The sequence below is a fragment of the Tauraco erythrolophus genome, chromosome 8 (genome assembly GCF_009769465.1).
Source record: "Tauraco erythrolophus isolate bTauEry1 chromosome 8, bTauEry1.pri, whole genome shotgun sequence".
NCBI lineage: Eukaryota > Metazoa > Chordata > Aves > Musophagiformes > Musophagidae > Tauraco > Tauraco erythrolophus.
Genome location: NC_141472.1, coordinates 24333412 through 24356454, shown reverse-complemented (window position 1 = coordinate 24356454; position 23043 = coordinate 24333412). Strand labels below are relative to the sequence as shown.

General features: G+C 38.7%; 1 protein-coding gene across 1 annotated transcript in view; it reads right to left on the bottom strand.

Moving 5' to 3' along the window:
- COBLL1 (cordon-bleu WH2 repeat protein like 1) overlaps window positions 1-23043 on the bottom strand; it is an 82532-nt gene that overhangs the window by 14066 nt on the left and 45423 nt on the right. The window contains exons 2-7 of the mRNA XM_086615753.1: window positions 21574-21753; window positions 12831-13032; window positions 11695-11923; window positions 9944-9982; window positions 8954-9048; window positions 8589-8828 (exon numbers count right to left, since the gene is read on the bottom strand). Of these exons, the coding sequence (XP_086471879.1) occupies window positions 8589-8828; window positions 8954-9048; window positions 9944-9982; window positions 11695-11923; window positions 12831-13032; window positions 21574-21753 (985 nt within the window). The remainder of the gene's footprint in view (window positions 1-8588; window positions 8829-8953; window positions 9049-9943; window positions 9983-11694; window positions 11924-12830; window positions 13033-21573; window positions 21754-23043) is intronic.

Sequence of the window (23043 nt, the reverse complement as noted above, 5' to 3'; positions counted from 1 at the left end):
AAACGGGAAACATAGGAGGAAGAAGATTATTAGCAATCAAAGAAAAACAGAAAAATAGCTCTCCTAATTATTCTCCAAAAGTATGTATAAAATACATTTGGGAAAGAGAGAGTATATACCTATTACCAAACGTATTACATTTCTCATCTTAATTCCTCCAAGGAGTAGTTTTCCCCCCCAAAAAAAATAATTTCTGGAGTAATTGAATATATTCACAGAGGTACATGATAGAGCAGTAAAAGAAAATCAGTTGTTACGTATAGTATAAAAGAAAATTTGAATTCTTTCATGCCCAAAGGCTATTCTACAAACTCCACATAATTCTTTTCTAAAAGTAGCTGAAAACTATTGTGGAAAGAAGCTTCAGCTACACCCCACTGCGATGACATGACACATGTTTCCTCCTCCATTCCTTCAACAACAGTCCTAATTGGACTGTGTACATAATTACTAGGATTTTGTTTCTCTACTTGAAATACTTGGACTTTCACAGAAATTTTTTGAATGCCAGCTTTCAAGACTTATCTTGGAAAGTACAACTGTCTTATAATACTTAATGAAGTTAAATTGCAATAAGTGGTAATAACAATAATTACAATACCTACAGATGTTAAATTGTAATAATGGCCTCGTTATTTCAGCAAAAGGCAAAAAATTTTCTTAATTCGCAAACAATCAAAACCATTAAAAAATGGACAAAGGCTACCTGCTGAAGACTTCACAATTTTATGATACAGTGGTCCAATTGCATTTTTAATTGTTTTAAAAATACATTCTGTGTCTCAAAGACAGTGGCTGTAAATTTGCCTGCCACTCTTAACTGCAGTATGCCTTATGCTGAAGAAACCTTGTATTTCTACATCTATTAGAATGACAACGTTCAGGGTCCCAGCAATGAAGGAGTATTTTTTGGCACTAGACATAGCTGCCTGTTTCTCATCCCTATCACTTGTCTACTCAACAATATAATAAAATCCAGCAGTGACATTCATTTCTTGCGAGAAGGATCCACACAGCAACGGGATGTGGAGTCATCTTCAGAGAACTCTTCTGTGCTTCAGTTAACCAGCCTACTTCACAAAGTAGAATATTGAGGATCAGAGATTGCAGAAATACACCTGTTTCACTGACAATCCTTTCAAAAACATCACTGACAACAGAAGTTGTTGACAGTGACAACATCCATGGAATAAGATGTGTATCATTTAGAAAGCCACCACTGAATAAATACATGTTCTACAGTAATGAGGTTATTAAAGACCAAAAGCTAGAGTATTTGGTTTTACACAATCAAAACTATAAAGAAAATTACATACAAGAGAAAAGATACTGGCATAAGGTGTCTGTGGAGCAGTGTTTCGCAGCTCCTGTTATATCCCAACAGGATACCTGAACTGGGACAGTGAAACCATCCTCTGAGCTACTCTGGGCATACTCAGTCATCTGTTTTGTCCCACCTCGATGTCAGGTATGACAGATCCCTTAGATATTTTACAGCATTGTAAGGAGCAACACTGTCCAAAACGTTCACACAATTCTTCTACTTATCACTTTATTGCCAAAGCAAGCAACTCAAACCTCTTACAGCAAAGCAGGACTCAGGGTTTTAAGGAGAACAAAAAAAAGCAGGAGGTGAAATGTTCTTTCAAGAACAGCAGAGGATATGGACATAGCACTCCACTCCTAATTAAAAATACTTGCATGCTTGAATAGCTTTTAAACAAGTCAGTTTCTAGATTAAAATGTCATACAACAAAAATCACTTTACACTTTTATAGTTTCATATTCACAGTTCCCAAATAGTTTTTTTAAAAAAATAGTATTCAGCATCTGAATTTATGCAGGAGGGGCTGTCAAATATAATATTATTTCCCAGGCTTTTTTTATCATTAAATCGTTTTCCCCCTTGCTGTTGGGAAATTCTATTTTTTTGCTCTTTGGTAGTGGCTCTCCAGACTGCACCCCTCCATTGTGCACAAAGAAACCGTTTCTCTCTTCAAAGGTCTGCACCCTCATCTGCTGCGCACAGGCTCCCTCAGCTGACTTGGCTGGCACAGAGCTCTGCGCAGACTCGCTCAGCTAAACAGATGTCACCAGAGTTCCCTCCTGCACAGAGAGAGTGTGTGTGTAGGGGGAAAATAATGTTCTCAGCCTAAGAGCGCAAATGCTACTAGAAGATTTTTATAAGCCTTTCTACTGCCCTTTGCATCCAAAGAAACAAACGATTTGCAAGGAGAGATTTTGAGAAAGTACTAAATGTTCCAGTTAAGGTTCAAGTGTTGAACAGATTTTCTCAGGAATTATTCAACATATGAATATTAAGAGCTTTCAAATCCTAACAAAGGCTGTAATGTGAAAATAGTACTTTAAACAGATGGAAAAAAAATATTGTTATTAAGACATTTCTGACGAAGTTTCAGAATATACATCTGGGTGTTCATGTGTCATACCAACTGCCAATAATAACCAATGCTTTATCAGTTACACTTAAATTAAAAATCATGTTAGAATCACTAAAGTAATTAACTGTGCTTGTGCAGAAAAACCAGTGAACCCTGTGATAACTTCCGCAACGTATGTGGGAATTCCACTTTTAACACTGTACACTCTCCTCATCCCAGAACAAGCAAAGGTGGATAGGAAGCTTTTTAGCCTCAAATGTGTAGAGAGAAGTTTGGCACCAAATCCCACACCACCCCAAGCAGATACTCGCAGGGGGCAGCGCTTCCCAAGTTGCACTGCCTTTGTAAGCAGTGGCAGACGTGCTACCTGGCCCTTCTTATTTCAAAAAGCAAAGGAAAGGTAATTAGTCCATAGCAATTTTGCAGCTGGAACAGAGAAAAAAAAAAAAAAGTACTTGGGAAAGAATGCAGTGATAGTGGAGCATTTCAGAGTGCTGGAAAGCATACCTCATACCAAAGGTCACTATACACACACTTCCATACCACCAGTACCTACCTCTTTTGCTCCACAGACAACTAGGTTTAACACAAGATACATAGATGTGACTGAGATATCAAAGCACATTGCTAGCCATATTGCTAGTATTTCTTCCATTTGTACAAGCATGCAGACAAATGTATGTCCAAGGAGTAACAGGAAAAAAATTATTTGCTCTTACAGTGATTAATGCACTCTATTTCTTTTATGTGACTTAAGTTTCCCAAAAAACTTAAACTTAGCCAAAGTACTTTGCCATCCAGAGGGACCTTGACAGGCTTGAGAGATGGGCCTATGAGAACCTCATGAAGTTCAACAAGGCCAAGTGCAAGGTCCTGTACGTGGGTTGGGGCAATCCCAAGCACAAGTACAGGCTGGGCGGAGAATGGATTGAGAGCAGCTCGAAGGAAAAGGACTTGGGAGTTCTGGTGGATGAGAAGCTCAACATGAGCTGGCAATGTGCGCTGGCAGCCCAGAAAGCCGACCGTGTCCTGGGCTGCATCAAAAGAAACGTGGCCAGCAGGTCGAGGGAGGTGATTCTGCCCCTCTGCTCTCGTGAGACCCCACCTGGAATACTGCGTTCAGCTCTGGAGTCCTCAACACAAGAAGGACATGGAGCTAGTGGAGCGGGTCCAGAGGAGGGCCATGAAGACGATCTGAGGGCTGGAACACCCATGCTATGAAGACAGGCTGAGAGAGTTGGGGCTGTTCAGCCTGGAGAAGAGAAGGCTCCAGGGTGATCTTATTGCAGCCTTCCAGTACTTAAAGGGGGCCTACTGGAAAGCTGGAGAGGGACTTTTTACAAGGGCATGTAGTGATAGGACAAGGAGCAATGGCTTTAAACTGAAAGAGGGCAGATTTCAATTAGATATAAGGAAGAAATTTTTCACTCAGAGGGTGGTGAGGCACTGGAACAGGTTGCCCAGAGAAGGTGTAGATGCCCCATCCCTGGAAGTGTTCAAGGCCAGGTTGGATGAGGCTTTGGGCAACCTGGTGTAGTGGAGGGTTTCCCTGCCTATGGCAGGGGGGTTGGAACTAGATGATCTTTGAGGTCCCTTCCAACCCTAACCATTCTATGATTCTACTACAGAGACAATAATATATCTCCAAGCTTTTGGAAAGAAAGGACATACGGAATATATTTGGAGAAACTCAGCTGGTGTTACTCTGTACAAACACCCAATATGACTATTCTCTCCTATGGTTAATCTACATTCTTGCTGATACAGAAGTAAATACAGTAAGGGGACAAGGTTATGCATTTGGTATACTGAAAAGCAGATGCACGCAATGTTCACCACCAATTCTGAATCATTTCAGAATCATATCGAATAATCTTCATGCAAACTTCAGCAAGAGCAAGCAGGTAGTCCTGAGCATTGTCTTCTCCCAGGTAACACTGGCTCTATTCAAGACCTCCCCCATGTTCGTAGTGCTCACTGCATCATTGCCCGACTTCTCCTTCAAAGGGCTGACCATCGAGTTTCAGGCAACTGAGCTTCTGATGTAACTTCTTAAGCATGGAATTCATCCCTTCCAGAAAGCTATTGGAACTAAGCTGTTCCACAACAGCAGCTAACAAATCTTTTCAAAAATACTTTATGGTTTAGTTGCTTCCCACCCTTTCCCCACTCTGCCATCTTCTCCTTCCCTTTCTTTTTTAAGGAGTAGACTGGAGATTTAATATTTTTAGGAGTTAAGGTTGTGTAAATAAAAGCAAGCTATATTTCTACAGTTGAGAAGTTCTATCCATCATTTAAAACTGTAAACATCTGGACTAAAAATCTCCACTTAATTGTTCCTACCCAAGCATAGTTTATATATGTTCTGCTACAATAACTAAAAACAGTGTAAGGAGACAAGCATTCATGGGATAAAATGAAGATATCTAGTTTTTGTAAATAAAGCATTAGGAAGAAAATCAGCAATGGCTTTTTGGACATAATCAAATGCTTTTCCTTTAAAACAAATTTGCTTTTAGAGAAGTGTTATTACTAGAAAATTGCATCCACTTTCATGAAAACTGTGAAGATACACATAGAATCATAGAATTATATAACAGTACTTTGCAAAAACCATTGTGAGTCCTCTCTATTGCAAGTGCGTTTAAACTTGCTAGTACTAAACGTACTTCTGGCATGAGCCATCTTGCCCAAAATTAGAAGTGACAAGTAAGTGAGGGATTTCAATATTACAGACTAACATGCTCATTTCCAATCTAACTTAACATAGAAATTTGCTGGAAAAACATTAACTATTTTAGCTGTACTAGTCATCTTCTGAGTCTCAAAGAATGAGCAAATCATGCTATGCAATAACTTGTAAAAGCTACCCTTACATTCATTGTACTAATTTCTTCCCTAAAAACAGGAACGTATCTCCAAAAACTAATTCTATAATCACTCTGAAATTGAGGCAGAAAAAATTCCAACCCTCATACCAGAATGTAACTGCTTATATAAAGAGAAAGCAGTTCTTTTTAAAGGGAAAAGAAGTGCAGAAGCTGTAGGAGGTAAACATTAATACCCCTTTTTCATTCTGTGAGAAACTGGACTACAATACACTGTGAATTTGAAGAAAGACAACAGTGAGAACACTGTTCCCTTAAAGCTGGCTCATTTCACTGTTGTCTGATGTTACTACTTTGGCATGTTTCTATCAAAACCAGGCAAACAGTTTACCCAGGCAAAACTGACATTTCACTTTGTCTTCCTTGTGGATGTTACAAAAGAGATTTGTCTGTAATAGGCATATGCAGAAGGTCATCCTGGTCCATAGAAGAAATAAAGCATGTATCCAGGCCATCAAATAAACTGAAGGGCAGGCTTCTGAACTTAGGCATTCTTAAAAGCAGTATGATGTGCAAGGAAATGCTTCTTGTAAGGTAAAAGTAGATAAAAAGTAACCCTTCAAAAAAATAAAAATATATATCCTAAGTTTTGTAAATTAACTTCATGGGACACTGCAAAAACAGGGAAACTCCCAGACATACTAAACAGCCCAGCAAACACTCCGATCAGCCTGGTGAGCAACCTGAACCAGACTTTAAATCCTGCCAGCAGGACACACATTTTCAACAGTGAAGAATATGAGAGATCAAATTCTTATATTGTTTACAATGAAACAATTGTGGTCTACGGTGACCACTGTACTTGCTGCACTACTGAGAACTGACTTGGATTAAACGAGTATAAAGTCCGACATAGTAGTAAAAGTGGGGCCTAAAAAGTATTGAGCACGCTGGTTTCAAGGTTGGTACATAGCCAGATCCCAGCCTGTACTGGTGCTTGGGATTACTCCATTCTAGATGGAGAATTTCACATGCATCTTTTTTAAACTTCATGCAGTTCCAGCCTGTCACTGTCTCCCTGAATGGTGGCTCTTCTGCTGTATCTACCTCTCCACTTTGGTGTCAATTTCAAGTTTGTTAAGGGTGCATTCAATTCCATCATCTAGGCTGTTTACAAAGATATCTAACAGTACTGGCCATACTGTCAACTCCTCAGGAACTCCACCTGACAGCCAGTCTGACTTTGAGCCATTAACCATCACCATCTGAGCTGTTTAGCCCTACCTTGTGGTTCATCTGCCTAGTCCATACCTTACTAGCTTTTCAACAAAAAACAAAACAAAACAAAACGTTGCAGTAGAGTGTGAAAAACACCTTGCTAAAATACAGGTAGATGACTTCATCCTTCATCCTCGGACTTCTGCTTGCCACTAACTTACAAAAGCCTTTCTTGTTATTCTTGACATCTCCTGGCACTTTGAGATCCAGGCTTACCTTTGCATTCCTAACTGCATCTCTGCATGTCTAAGAAGTATCAATATATTTCTTTTTGGGAATTGCTCTGTGCCCTTTCCATCCCTCACATGCTTATTTTTGCACTTGAGCTCTCTCAGTAGCACATTTAAATGGGACTGTTTGTTTTTATGCCTACTCCTTTTTCTACTTAGGGGACCGGACCACACTCTTGTGCTGCAGAAAGGTTGTGTCTCAAAATATCTCAGCACTCTTCCAAGGAGTACCTTTATCCTCCAAGGAAGTCTCTCACAGGATCCTTTCTAAGAGTTCCCTGGTCACATCAAGCAATATGTACCAAGCAATCCAAATTAATTCATTAGATGATAGTTATTGGAAAGTAGATATTAAAAAGACAAAATATTTTACATGAATTAATAAAATTCAAAGCAGAGAACAAATATTTGCCCATATTTAAGTCCTAAACTTTGTACTATCTGATAAATCACTGTGCAATCGAATCAGAATGAAACAGAAGTCATCTTTAAAAACACATGCCAAAGGCTTCTAAGTTTAAGGGAGCTGCACAAAGTAGTACTAAATAGAAAATACACACAAAAATATAACTTAATCTGGACTTCTGTCCTTTCTTTGTGAGCTATTTAACTTCAGTCAAATCACTCTAGATGAATAAGAAATGCCAGTAAAAAATAATAAATCTAAGCAATTTTGTTGAGTGACACATCCTAGCCCAGCAGTCATACATTACTGTTAGACATAATAGGATATTAATCATTTAAAGCATGTTGACACTAATAAATTATTTTTTAAAAAAATTGAATTTAATTAAAAGATAAACATGATGAGGTAAAAAAAGACCATTATTTTTTTCCCCAAAAAGTTCTTTTTATTAAAATACAGAAAGAAACCTTTGTCTTCTTCAAATGATAAAGCTTTTCAGCAGGACGCAATATACAAATCTAGAACTTCTGTTAAACAGTGCTCTCTTGTGGTTCTGTGCATCAATGAAAGAGTAAATCATTGTCTAACGATAAAGGAATTCACAGTTTGAAATTTCTCATTTCTAAGCCTAACACAAAAATAATCCCTCAGACTTGTATTTCATGTAGTTCTGTATTTTATTTTTCTAGCATGCCAATAACATAATTTATTAAAGACTACCTTTAGATACTGTACTCAAAGCAAAGACTGAAATAAATAAATAAAATTATAATGACAATTTTAGCCTTAAAACTGGCATTCACAATTGACCGTGTGTGCAATACCATAATAATACTTAATGCACCAATTCTCCAGAATTCTGTTAGCAGACTTTCTGCATTGCATGGCATATATAGGTTACTTAAATATGTAGCCCACATCTCATAGCTTCAATTAAATACATCCCTTTTTGATTAAAATAAAACTTTACTTTAACATGCTGGGAGTACAAGAATGGTAAGACTACTTCCCAAGATTTCTACCTTTTTTCTAGTAATGTAATGTAAAGAACAAACTACTCTTTATCACGTGTAACTAAAACATTCAAAATGACTGGAAATATCAAAACATCAACGACTAGATATGATAAAGTGAGACAATGTTCTCACATTTAAACATATAAACTTTTCATTGAAAAGAACCAAAAGGTTCTCACAATACCAACTTATGTAAGTAGTAGGTTTTGCCTTTTCAAAATACAGCAGCTACTTTGGATACAGGATATAAAGTTTAAAAGGAACACATCTTTCAATTTCTGCAGTTATTTTCAAACTAAAATTTTTAAAAGCAAGTACTACACTTCTATTTCCCATTTATTTCAAGCCTCAGCAGATATTAACAGGGTTATCAGGGTTATTATGCGTGAACTTGATTTAAGAGCAATAACTAAGCAAATATAACTAACCTGTTCATTCATATCAAGGCTGTCAGATTTCACAATATCAGACGCTGGACTGACTTGGGTGTGCGCAAGTTCCTGGGGAGCACTCCGAGAATTTGGCATAGGTGGTAAAGGAGCTCTCCGTTTCTTCGGCATTTCAGATGGCAGAGTGTTTGAATCATACTGCTTGCTAACAGTATTAGATCTTGTGATAAATGCTGGTCTTGGCTTGCTCATCAATGGAGTTGCTGGGGCACTGGCAGCCTTGGGGTGCAGGAGGAAAGAAAAAAATCCAAGTTACTTACACTTTCTGGAAAACAACCAACAGGATTGATTGCTCAATATGAATACGTTTCTAGAAGTTTTGCTTATACAAAGTTACATCTTACTTGTTCTCTTTTCTTCTTGCTTCGTTGAAAAAAGCTGAAAAATCCTTTGTTTTCTTTCCCCTTCAGAACATCTAAGTTGTCAGATTGGTAGGAGTCTAAAATAGAAAACAATAGTTCTAGATGTTCTTGATTGCATGGATTATTTCTCCCGTATTCTTACTAATTCCCTATCTGTCATAAGCCTCCTGGAAGGACATACAAAGCACATCGTAAATCACTTATATTAATAGTTTTTCTAAACTCTGCAAAGTGAACAGGTTTCCTACGATCTATGTTCATCCTGCCTTTCTCAGAAGTCGGAATAGACAAATTTCAGTGGCTATTAATAACCCCAGCACTTAATCCAGCCCATCCCACTTGTCATATGTTATGGTTCACATCACAAAGGCCGTAAAAGGGAAAAAGAGCATCAGTCTCTCCAGCTCTCAATTCCTAAGTTTAAATTCATGGCAAAGCGTGAAGTGGGACAAGTCAGGCACAAGCCTGCACATGGTATGACTATGGAGAAAGATCACTGAAACACCTGATAGGTGCTGTACACAAAACCACGTGGCAGCCATAGTAAAGACAGTCAAGTCCATTCTGGTATCTTGCAGAATTTTTCCTCCTTACATTGTCTTATTCATGCAGATGAATTGTAAATCTAAGGGTTTTCTCTTTTTAATTTTTATTAGATTTGACTTTCTTAAAGAAATCCCATTGAATGCAAACGCAACAAGCAACAGAAATCAGCAAGGCCACGGTGGGCTCTTGGTACCAGAATCAATACAAACATGACTGTAAATTTAATCTATTTATTTAGGGTAAAACTATACAGAAATACTTTATATATAGCTGGGTATATCCACTTCTGTATTATCTTTTTAAATATGCAGTTATGATAGGACAGAGATAATTACTCATGTCACAGTTAAGCAGATGTTACAATAGGAGCGGATGGTAACGTCATTTAAGTGCTACAGTTTCACCGCCTATTTCAGTAAATCGTACCTTGCAAAGACGGTAAATTTAAATCAACTGGTGATGTGGCTACAGAAAGACAAAAAGAAAGACAGAAAATGTGAATCTGAATCAAAGATGCAGTTATAAGTTACAAACACAGAAAGCCAAGCTGAATCCTCAACATTAGGAAAAAGTCACTGGGTACTTTCCTGAAGTCAAAGGGTGTGTACCTGTACTTTCTAATGCTATAAGCCATTTAAGAACTTCAGTCTGAAGATAAGCAACACAGACTGGAATCTTGTAAATAAGGAGAGAGGCTCCACTTATATTTCTGAAGGAAAGAGGAAAATCACTGTATAGAACAGTTCGCTCTAAGTTTTGGATTGTCAGGCAGTTCAAATTTGGAAAACAAAGAAGAATGTAAAATTAAAATATAATCTGAATAAAATTAAAATTAAAATTCCATTACATAAAAGGTACACCTCACCATTTACTTTCATAAAGAAAGCTGAAAATTCAGATCTTTGAAACTGTCTGCAAAACTGAAACGCTGAACTACTTTGTGTCAAAAGAACTGAAGTATATCTAAGTTTACTAGCAGGTCACTGCCATGTAGAAAGCATATATGCCCTCATAGTTTCTCCTAAGGATTTTCGGCTCTTGATTCAAAGGAAGCACACGTCACATTGTGCAAAAGGCAGCTCTGTCAGTCTGTAGATGGAAGCAGCAGCCAGACAACAAACAAGACAATGCACTATGGGCAGATGTAGTCCAAGTAATGTGTTTAGGCGAGTAAAAATATGCTGTTCTCCAGTGAAGAGGAGAAATATATTTCATTTTTGTTTTCTCCATGGGAAAAGGACATATTTTCCAAATCTGTCATTCTCCTGTTCTTCACAATAAGTGGTCTTTGGGAAGTAATTGAGAGAACTTTTGGAAAAGTAACCACCAAACAATAAGGTTACTGTATTTAGGTAGAAGGGAAAAAAAACACAAACAGAAAAATCCAACAACAACCTCAAGTTTTAGAGCAGAAAGAAAAACAAGGAAATAGGACAGTGGTCAAGAGCAGGAGCGAGCCAATACTACTGCATTCTATATTGAAGTAAAATTTCCTGTGAGAAATGTCTGAAGCAGAAAAAAAAATGCACATCGTATAGGTTTTTTGATCACAGTACAATAAACACTTAACGAAAAAGACAGGCTTACAGCTAAAGTTAAAAACAGGCATAGAAACACCTGTACAAATATAAGGAAGTTAGTTCATTGTGCCCCTGGTGGACCAAAATTAAAAACAGAATTACTATTCTTTCACAATCTTTAAAATTAGTGAACAGCACTTAGAAATATACATAAACACCATCAGAATATTCTAACACTGTTTATATTTTAAATTATTCTAGAACAAAACTAAATTTCTCTAATGTTTCCATTCTTTTCAGCTCATCATGATTCTGTCTTTTCTATGAGCTACAGCAAACACAGTGCTGTTGGTCTTTTTGGGGAAGGGGTGGGGGAAGAAAAGGAAGAGGTTGCTTTTAAGTGATGATTTGTACTTAGCCACCTTTGCTGGTACCTAAGACTTTGTTAGAAAATAACACCTTTATATAGCATTTCTCAAATGTAAGTGCAGGTAAACTTGTCCCAGTTTCAATTTTGTGGAAGACTAATAAAAGATATACTAAATTGCTAGAAATTAATTTCTTCATAAGTAAAAAAAAACCCAACAAAACATACACATTATTGAAATACTAAGTCATTATCTTTTCTATAACTGTTATTTACAAAAGTAATCTTACCTCGACTGATATCCATGGCATATAATTCTCTTAGTCCAAGGTCATTAAGAGATTTTGTCACATCAAGGGGTTCCTGAGACTGGTAATTCTTCAACAGCAGAGTGTGTGAAGGATCAAACTCACATTTACTACAGATAATTGGTATCAGTTCTTGAAGGGGTGAATGTGGACTAACTCTTACTACCGTCTTCTGTGTCTTCTTGTAGTTTATCACTACCCTTACTGTTTGCTGAAGAGAAGAAAGTTCCAATAAATATCAGCATGAATTCTGAAACAACTGCCATTTTTGTAACAGCCTTACAGTAATCACAGGAATCCCCAACTTCACCAATGTTATAGATTCGGTAATATTACAAAAGCAACTATGAACTAATCGTGATTCTCTTCTACTCAAGAAAAGGACACAAGAAACACTCTGCTCCTCCTTTAGCATCTGTCATTTGCCTGTTGAGCAAGGTACATGCCTGGAGCGAGATGCCCTACCAGGTTCCATTAGGAAGCTGTAGAAGTCAGCCAATGAGCCATGAGTGCATGTGTGTGCGCACACGTAGGACGAAGGTAAAAGGGCAGCAGAAGAGCTCCCTGGTCCAGTGTAGGAGCTTTAGCTAAATTAAGAAACTGAATTTTTCTGTAGAGCACACAAGGTGGGAGGAAAGATTTAGGCAACGTCCAGAAGTTGCTTTAGTACTTCTAAAAGCTCCTGCCTTCTTAAGCGTATATTAAAAAAGTCAAGTGACAACAAAAGAGTACAGTATGTATTAAAGGAAAATGAACATACAGTCAGAAGAGCCATATATCGCAGCACGACAGATGGTACAAGTTGTGATTTTCAGTTTGTGGAAGGCTGTATTCAGCCACATTTCATCTGCAGAATTTGTCAAAAGGACAGTAAAGCATGGGATTTCAAATAATATTGTCACTTTTCCTTCTTTCAGCAGCAAAGATGTTTGCTGCAACAAATTGAGAAATACTTTACCTAAGAGGAGGTCATGAAGAACATGGAGCCAAGCATTTCACAGGGATGCATGGTGAGAGGATGAGAGAACAGGAAAAGCTGAAACAAGAGGCTGAGCTACCTGCTCAACGTGTTGAATACAATAGTGATTCTAATTTCTTAATATGCTTTTAGTTCTCACCTCTGGTATAACTGGAGCAGGTTTCTTCTTATCCATTTGTTTTGGCTTTAAAATCACCTTTTCCACTTCAAGCATTCCCACTGGTGTGTTGGGTTTGAATTTAATCTGGCTATTTTCTGCTGATACCAACTCTATAGTATAACTTGATGGATTTAAATGATACTGTGCACAGAGAAAGATCAACAAGTCCATCATGGGCTTCCTGTAAAAGACAAATGGAACTGTCACAACAGATGACAATTAAGCAGGCTATAACAAAACATGCTGCTAAACATTTAACCCAAGTCATCCTTTGCCTTCCATGACTAAATAATTACTCCCAGGCACCAACTTTAAATAACTTCAACATTAAAAAAAAGCCAATCCAAAACAAAACAAATAAACAAAAAAACCCACAACTAAAGAAGATGAAATCAGCTTGCACAAAAGTATGCCAAGTGCTTGAGCAAAGGGAGAAATTTTTGCTCTTGTGAAGTGATGCTTTTCCTGAGGTCCGCAGGGAGATGTGGATTAGCCACCTCATTTTACATTTAATGTGAAGTGAAGCCATGGTGATAAATGCCTTGCTATTCATAAAGAAGAGTTTCTTTCCAAAGCTTGAAATTTTTATATTCACTCTGAGGTTACAAGGGATTTTATTTTCAGAAAATCTGAGTATGAACCATTTGGAGGAAGCAGGAAAAATTAAGTTGGAGGAAGACACCTTTTAAGGAGTTCTTGTATGAGGGATCCCAAAATGAGAGCCAGCTGTTTAATACAGAGGGAAAGAGCTAAATGACAATATAGTAGTTGAATGCCATTTCTTGAGAAGCTCTGTGTGATGCAACAGATGTCCTTTTCACAATGAAGTATGGCAAGCTGAATTTTTCATATGTAGTTACTAACTGTATGTCCTTGTTCTCTCAGTGCTCAATAAAGAACATGCAGAACCGCGTATTAAGATAGGCTGAACATTCCCAGTTGCTACTGAAATAAATTTATTAAAGCTGTACTTTAAACAGAAGTGTCACAGAAGTTAAAATAGACTAAGGGTAAGGAGAATATACTAACTCTGCTTGTTACAGCAACTGAATAAGGTTATAGTACTATCAGATCAATTGAAATAGTCATTCCTTAAAAATTTTTAGAGTTCAGTAATCATCTGTAAGAAGCATTTCATTTTGACACCCTCTGCATCTCTCAGTTACAGATATAAACAGGAAAATCTATTACCTGCTCTGTCTCACAAGGATATTATGAAAATAATTTAAAAGTCTGTGAAGCAATCAAATGCTATGTTGAAAAGAACACTGCAGTGTCTAAGAGAAAATTAACATAGGGTTTGGCTGCTATGGCTTTATCAGAAATCTTAATCACAGAATCACAGAATGTTAGGGACTGGAAGGGACCTCAAAGGATCATCTAGTCCAATCCCCCTGCCGGAGCAGGACCACCTAGATCAGATCACACAAGAATGCCTCCAGGCGGGTTTTGAACATCTCCACAGGAGACTCCACAACCTCTCTGAGCAGCCTGTTCCAGTGTTCTGTTACCCTTACTGGGAAGAAGAAGCGGAACCTCCTATATTCCAGCTTATATCCATTTCCCCTTGTCCCGTCATTGGATGCCACTGAGAAAAGCCTGGCTCCATCCTCATGACAGTCATCCTTTACATACTTATAAACATTAATGAGGTCCCCCCTCAGTCTCCTCTTCTCCAAGCTAAAGAGACCCAGCTCCCTCAGCCTTTCCTCATAAGGGAGATGCTCCACTCCCTTAATAATCTTTGCAGCCCAGCGCTGGACTCTCTCAAGCAGTCGTCCTTCTTGAACTGAGGGGCCCAGAACTGGACACAATATTCCAGATGCAGCCTCACCAGGGCAGAGTAGAGGGGGAGAAGAACCTCTCTCGACCTACTAACCACACCCCTTCTAACACACCCCAGGATGCCACTGGCCTTCTTGGCCACAAGGCCACATTGCTGGCTCATGGTCATCCTGCTGTGCACCAGGACCCCCAGGTCCCTTTCCCCTGTGCTGTTCCCCAACAGTTCAGTCCCCAACTTGTACTGGTACATGGGGTTGTTCTTACCCAAATGCAAGACTCTACACTTGCCCTTGTTGTATTTCATTAAATTTCTCCCCACCCAACTCCTCAGCCTGTCCAGGTCTCTCTGAATGGGAGCACAGCCTTCAGGTGTGTCAGCCACTCCTCCCAGTTTAGTGTCATCAGCAAACTTGCTGACCATGCACTCTATTCCCTCATCCAAGTCATTGATGAATACGTTGAACAATACAGGTCCCAGTACCGACCCTTGAGGGACTCCACTGGATACAGGCCTCCAATTGGACTCTGTCCCATTGACCACTACTCTCTGGCTTCTATCCTTCAGCCAGTTCACACTCCACCTCACTATCCAATCATCCAGATCACACTTCCTCAGTTTAGCTGTGAGGATGCTGTGGGAGACTGTGTCAAATGCTTTACTGAAGTCAATATAGACCACATCCACTGCTCTACCATCATCCACCCACTGGATGATGTCGTCATAAAAGGCTATCAGGTTTGTCAAGCACGACTTACCCTTAGTGAAGCCATGTTGACTGCCCCTAATGACCCTCTTATCCTTGATACGCCTAGAGACAGCACCAAGGATAAGTTGTTCCATTGTCTTTCCAGGGATGGAAGTTCTAACTAAGATGTAGATCGAAGTTCTAGATGTAATCTCTGAACAGATGTAAGTATTCTGGTAGCACAGCCACATGTGAAAATAGATAGCTTCTAAAAAGAGCCATCAAACTAAGCAGAATTCTAGGTAATACAAAGATGGTGACTACATTTATTAAGTAGGAAGTTAAAAAGACTTTTCATATGATACAGTTCTGAAAAAGCATCAAGAATGACTCAGTGTTAGGAATTACTGTGAACACTGTTTTCCTCCCCCTTTAATTAACCCTAGAATATCATTCCTGTTTTCACTTGGTCTTAAAGAACAAGTATTCCTTAAGCAAACAGTCTTCTCATTTCTGGAAGCAGGGCTGGCCTCTCTATTGCACACACTGCACTTCCAGAAGATGGAAATAGTTTGAAAGCTGATAGACACAGTTACTGCTGACCTGTTTCCACCACCACCACCCCGCCCCCCAGAGGAAAGTTTCTGCCTGCTCAAGTGGCAGGAGAATACTTGCCTCAGGAGACAAAGGCAGGAGGAACAATAAAACAAAAAAAACATACAGAAATGATGCTCCAAGGTGTCAAAAAGCAGCTACTAGATGGTCTGAAGAGATACAGAAGAATCTAATATACTCTTGTGCCTTCATCTAGATGATATACATCAGCCTGAGGAATACCATAAGAAATGCACTGAGCACTGCAGCAAAATACCTATTCCTCCCTTTTCACACAGCTAAACCAGAGAGTTAATTTCAATTCTTGTCTCACATATATCACAACCTCCTCCGATTAGAAGAAAGAAGAAGGAACTCCTCTATTTCTTGTACTTCTGACCCATAACAGAACAAGTACATCTATCTTGCCCTAGTAAGAAAAGAGTTGCAAATGCAAATCATGTCATTTCCCCCTTTCACTAGGGGCAGGGCAGGGGAGGGGATGAGGAAGCCAGTGGAGACAGCAGACACTACTTCTGTAGTGACCTTTCTGGTTATCAGCCTATCCAATAAGTTACCCATTACTTTTCTTCTGGTGCATTTTTATATGCTGACTGGCTTTAAAAGCTGCCCTTCTTCTGGCCTTCAGTGATCGGAGACGGGAAAGAACACTGAAGATGACCAGGACAAGAATTCACAAGCAAAGATCGCAGAAGCCATTCTGTGGAAATGCACTACAGTGACAGGGGCAAGCCCTCTCGATAACCAGTGTCACAAGAAGTGACAGAATCGTAGAATCATAGAATGGCATAGGCTGGAAGGGACCTCAGAGATCATCTAATCCAACCTCCCTGTCATGGGCAGGGACGCCTCTCAACTAGACCAGGCTACTCAAGGCTCCGTCCAGCCTGGCCTTGAACACCTCCAGGGAGGGGGCATCCACAATGAATGATAAGTGAGAAACATAGTGATAAGTGAGAATGATAAGTGAGAAACATAGCTGCTCGCAAACAACAGACAGGTACATGTAAATTAGTACCTGAAAATAGTACATGAAAATAGTGATTCAGTGCAATTTTGCTTTCCATTGGTACTTCCAGAAATGACCAGCATGACTGGAGGATGCCAGTTAAGTCCGGCCTCTCCACTGGAGGCCGAAACATCTTCAACAACTGCTTTAGACAGATATTCCTACAGTGATACAAAAAGTGATCCTTTTTTTGTAATCACATCCTCCAAAACCTGTAAAACTATTTTTTATCAAAGCTTTCAAGGATTGTAGTTAGAGGAATAAAAATATCACAGTAAATTTAACAGCTTCCATAAATAACATTTAGTAAAACTCCAAGAAGTAGCCATCAACTGTCTCAGAGTACATTATCTGCTTGTTCTCTATCTAATTTCAGTAAAATCTTTATTTGCAACTTCTTTAACTTCATTATATTGCTTAGTTTTCTGGAAATCTCTGATCATAAATTTATTTACGTATTCCTGCACCCCTTCATCTCTCATCTATCTTCCTCTGGTTATTCCTACCTGACTAATAACAATATGAAGTGGCTACCAGCAGCCTCTCGTTACACTATGACCTTCACCTAGAACGTAACAAACCGCACTGTTTGTAAACACCAGTGAAAGGTGTCACTTCAAATACTGCATCAAGCATGTAAAGGAAAGACACATCAAGATTCTACACTCGTGTCCAAAAATGAGGGCTAGAAACTTTAGCTACTTTAAAAAAAAAAAGTTGAGGTTCTTACATGATCAAACTTTAGGAACAAGGTCTTCCCATCATGAGAGTCACAGTAAGCACCACTGAACAAACAAATTTGTCAGTAATCACCAGAAGTATTTGGGGGGGGAGGGGGGAGGGGAAAGGGGGAAAAGACAGACAGAAGGGGGAAAAGAAAGGAAAATCCACACACAGTTTGGCTTTTTATAGATCTCTGATTATTTAAGCCTATGGCTCCATAGTCTTCCTTGCAAAAGTACTTACTAATGCCATTCTCTAAAGAGGAAAAGACATTTGTTTTTGTGGAGACCAACAAAAAAAAACATCAAAACCCCCAGAATTTGTTACTAACAAATGTAAGTACAATAGGTTTTGAAAAGTAGGGCAACACCACAAAGCTTGTTATTCACTAGCTATACGGAGTAAATCAACAGTTTATTAAGAATACCCTAATGACTGAAAATACTCAAGAACGGATCAAATGAAAACTCACAAAGGACTCTAAGAAAACAAATTCAGCAAAGCTAAGGCTCTCTGAAAGGCATCTGAAACTGAAGCCCTAAACATGCTGCCCTGCAAAACTATTTGGCACACCATTTTCAAATAAAATGCATGTGCATTTTGGCATATTGGCACTTGAATTCTCTAAGTTAATTTACTGATGCATACAACAAATTAATTATTCAATTTTTAGAACACTTTCTCAAACTCCGCATTTCTTCTTTGTGGGAAAATAAAAACCAAAATGATCAGGTGGCTAAATAAAATAGTTCTTCAAGTTATCTTTTTTTCTTCAGCTGCAGAAAATTCTTTAGTCCTATGCTGTATTTACAACCAACAGAGAAGATTCAGAAACTTCACTCTGAAAAACATTCCAACAAAAACCAAAAAACACCAATCAAACAAAAAACCTACAAAAGTTTCACTCATTCCTTCCTCTGAACAGTGTATCTTCACTTCCTACCACTCATTTTTCTTACCATGGTTTTGGGGGTTTTGTTTGTTTGTTTTTGATTAATTGTTTGCCTGGACCTCCCTGCAGGAATCCTGGTGATAAGACAGCCCGAATGCCACCATCAGATTCTGAACAGATGAACTGAATCACTACCACTAGTCAGTACAAAATACAGATTGGCATCTAGGCTTAAATAAGAGAACCCACCCATGCCTGAAGTTTCAGAAGGAGGAATGAGCTATTTCAGTTCTCCTTCCTTTTCTCAGTCTCTCAGTTTTTTGCTTTAGCTGCCCATAGGAACAACTCAAGGATGAAAAATTCTTCTCTCACATAATCTTTTTCTCTAAAACCTCTTTTGGATTTCATTCTGATCCTCTTCTGCCTACTTCTGCTCACTCAAGATATTTATCTATGTAACATCTTGCTTTGTTCTACATAGCTCTTGCTACCCACTGTGCCAAAGCAGGGAGCCAGCCAACCCAACTTCATCTGAGAACAGTAGAGAAATTTCTTCTAGTAGACTACGGCATTTGAGCACGTGGCTGTACAAATGCAGTTTTGCTTTTCCTAGTATGAGATTTTGAAAGGTATTCTTGCCTCAGGAGCTTTGAGACTGCTCATCTCTGATTATGAACAGGAAAGAGACAAATTAGCAATGTATCTCTTTATGTAATTTCTAGAGGATCTTGCCTATTTGTCCACAAAATACGACTATCAAGACAGAGCAAAACTAGAAGAAAAGATAGTCTGAAGTATATTTCACAGTGGACTGCACGTCCTCCATCAGTACGTCTCCTCACTCTGAGTGAGCCTAGCAGTGCTAATATAGGTTCCTGTTTGCAAGAGTGTCATTTATATCAATCACATACAGTATCTTGATTGAAAAAAAAAAAAAAAGCCAGTAACTGTGGGATAATAAAACTGATTGGGAAACGTGTGCACTTCTGATAAGGCTGTGAGGCCTATCTTGAACACCAAGTAATTATACACAATGTAATTTGACCGAGTGAAGACGTATGCAACATTCCTTTCTGGCACTTTGTTCTGAGCAAAGCAAGACAGAGGGCACACGGTACTGGCGACTGTGGGCAAAGGGAGCGAAGAGAACAAAGAGAAGCGCCTGACAGAATACACAAGGAGTCTCATCTTTAAGAAGTTTTAAAAACCGAGGAAGGCACTGAATTTACAGACAGCAATATTCCTTGCTGTAAACAACACACTAGCAAAAAATACCATAAAGCATCATACTAGTCATCAATTATTTCAGCAAATTTCTTCTGAGGAATATGACCTCAGATTTAAGTTATCCTGAAAAACTCACATGGAGTTGGGGAGGTGGGGGGAGGAAGAAATCCACAAAAATACATCCACTGCAGCTCTGGTGAACAAGCTGGTATTTGATGTCTAAGCAATGACTTCATGAACTCAAGCAATCAACAAAGTGTGCAAACAGACTCCAGCCACAAAAGTCTTTATCTCTCATTAAGAAATGTAGCAGGTGTAACTACACATTTACATTACCTGGTGTCATGGTTTAACCCCAGCTGGCAACTAAACCCCACCCAGCCACTCACTCACTCCACTACCCGGTGGGATGGAGGAGAGAATCAGAAGAGTGAAAATGAGAAAAACTTGTGGGATGACATAAAGGCAGTTAAGTAAAGCAAAAGCTGCACAAACAAGCAAAGCAAAACAAGGAATTAATTCACTACTTCCCATCAGCAGGCAGGTGTTCAGCCATCTCCAAGAAAGCTGGGCTCCGTCACACATAGCGGTTACTTGGGAAGACAAACGCCATCATTCCGAATGTCACCCCCTTCCTCCTTTTTCCCCCAGCTTTATATGCTGAGCACAACATCATATGGTATGGAATATCCCTCTGGTCAGTTGGAGTCAGCTGTTCTGGCTGTGTCCCCTCCCAACTTCTTGTGCACTCCCAACCTACTCAGTGGTGGGGTGGGGTGGCGTGAGAAGCAGAAAAGCCCTTGACTCTGTGTAAGCACTGGTCAGCAATAGCTGAAACATCCCTTTATTACCAACACTGTTTTCAGCATAAATCCAAAACACAGCCCCATACTAGCTACTAGGAAGAAAACAAACTCTACCCCAGCCAAAGCCAGCGCACCTGGTTTAAATAAATGAATAAATAAGTCTGCTTGCTTTCAGCAGCAAAGCCAGTGGCACTACGCTAACACAACCAGAATATACAAATAGTTTCTCTATTTCAGCTTTGGAAAGCAACAAACTAGCACCCTAATTGCTCTAATCCATACAAGGCCTTGCATAGGCGCATTCTTAGTAGACCTGCTACGATAATTAATATAACATATGGAGTCCCAGGATTTATGATTTCAACTCACCAGACAACATCCAGCTCTTCCTGAACTAAAGGTGACTTGAGAGTTATACGCACAATCTGTACTACCAATTAACAGACTGAAATACGTATTTCAAACTGAAACTAGCTTAAGCAAAATATCTCATTCTAAAAGAAAAGGTTTTCCAAAGCTGTAGCTAGAAACTGTTTCTTTGACGCATTATAGATTTTTGTCTGACATGGTGATGTCTTTTTTTAGGACTGCTAGTAGTCTATAGGTAGTAGTGCTGAGCAAGCACTGAGCATATGACTGTGTACTCAAATAGCATGCAGGAAGTCAACTTTAGGTCTAACAAGGAAAACATGCAGAAAATTTCAGTGGCTCATACAAATCAGCACTTTTCTAGAGATTTACAGTGACTAGAGAGAACAACAGGTATGGCTATGCATCCCGACAGGTGCCACACAGGATTTCTGAACCTCAAAAAACAGTCTTCCCAAAAGGTAGGTAAACATGTTCAGTATATGTTTCCACACCTACCCAGAAACGTTCAGGCTTATACAACCTCTGTATTTCACTAAGCGATTAAAAGGAAGGGTGAACTAGAGCAAGAAAAGAAAATTGAACAAAAATGACATTTTGTGTAATTTACCTCCCGTTAACTGTAGTATACTTGATCACATCTCCTGGCAGGACCACTGATAGTTCAATGTCTTTATCGATTATGTTCTCTTTCTGTTCCATGATGAGGTTGGTTGATTCTGTGTCATCAAACGGAGAAACAGCAATGGGTTTTGCTTCAGATGGAGGAGGCGGTGCTTTAGATTTTCTTCTGAAATAAATGGATAAAAACTAAAAGTCATGTATTTACACATTACATGTATTTCCATACTGGCAAACTAACAAGTCTCAGAACAGGAATGAACCACACAGAATTCTATTCACTCAGACCATGCAAACGATATGTGCAAGGAAGGGATGAGAGAATATTTTAAACATATGATCAGTAGTGACAGAAGATACAACAAAGCATCATATTAAAAGAAAAAGCCCAATAAACATCAAGCCTAAAGCAAAAAGCGTTTTTTAATATACATTAAAAAGAGTAAATTAGTTTTTTTCTCCCTTGGGTTGCGCAAAGAACCCTGTTTTTGCGCTCTCCAAACAGAAATACTGTACTATGCAGTACGAAGCCAAATTGCACTGACAGTATGTTTAATATACAGGATAGATAGGAGAGGGAATAATCACACTTCTCCTCCCCAAATTTTTTCTTTTGATTATCAAAATCATTCAAACAAATCCTACCAGCTCTAGTTTACTAACTTCTATACAGTGATTAAATAGCAGTATAATCAATACTACAGTGTTGCAATATTTCTTTTCAGTCACAATATGCTTTCATTTTTTCCTCTCACCTACACTGATTTCCTATTTTAATTTTCTTGCTATCCTTTCCCATCTTAATGACAAGGCAGTGTACTCCTGAATAAAAGAGTGATCACTAACAAGTTTTGCTTATTTAACTTTAAAAAAAAAATCCAAAATGGTATAAAAGGAAAACTCTCTACATCTTTCGATATATTTATGTTACAGTAAATTCTGAGGGTAGGACTCTCATGTCCTATGACATATAGTCCAGCATCCCCTTTTAGTCAAATAACTTTCCACAATTCACCAATATCTTCACAAGGAAAAGATAGTATTATTAAGAATTTCACCACTAGAAACGAAACCAAAACACACTGTGGAGACGCATTACCTCATGAGAACTTTTTCGTTTCTTATAAACATTCTTTATAAAAGATTGAATGAAGCCACATTCACGGAAAGTTAAAATACATTTAAAACATAATACACAAAGGTTCCAAAAATACGCTCACAATGTAGATTCTGGAGCTGTACCAAAGTTTGTTTACTTAAAACGTAACCAAAGAAATTAACTTCTATAATTGTCCTACAGAATTAGAACAAATGCCTAGTGTACAACAGTTAGAAACACACATCTTTCTTGGGAAAACAAAGTTTAAAGTCACTCACAAAGAAGAGCAAACAAGGTCCAGAGCAGCACTGCAAAAGACGACTGTGTAACGAGACTTCACATGACCAATCTGCTGCTGAA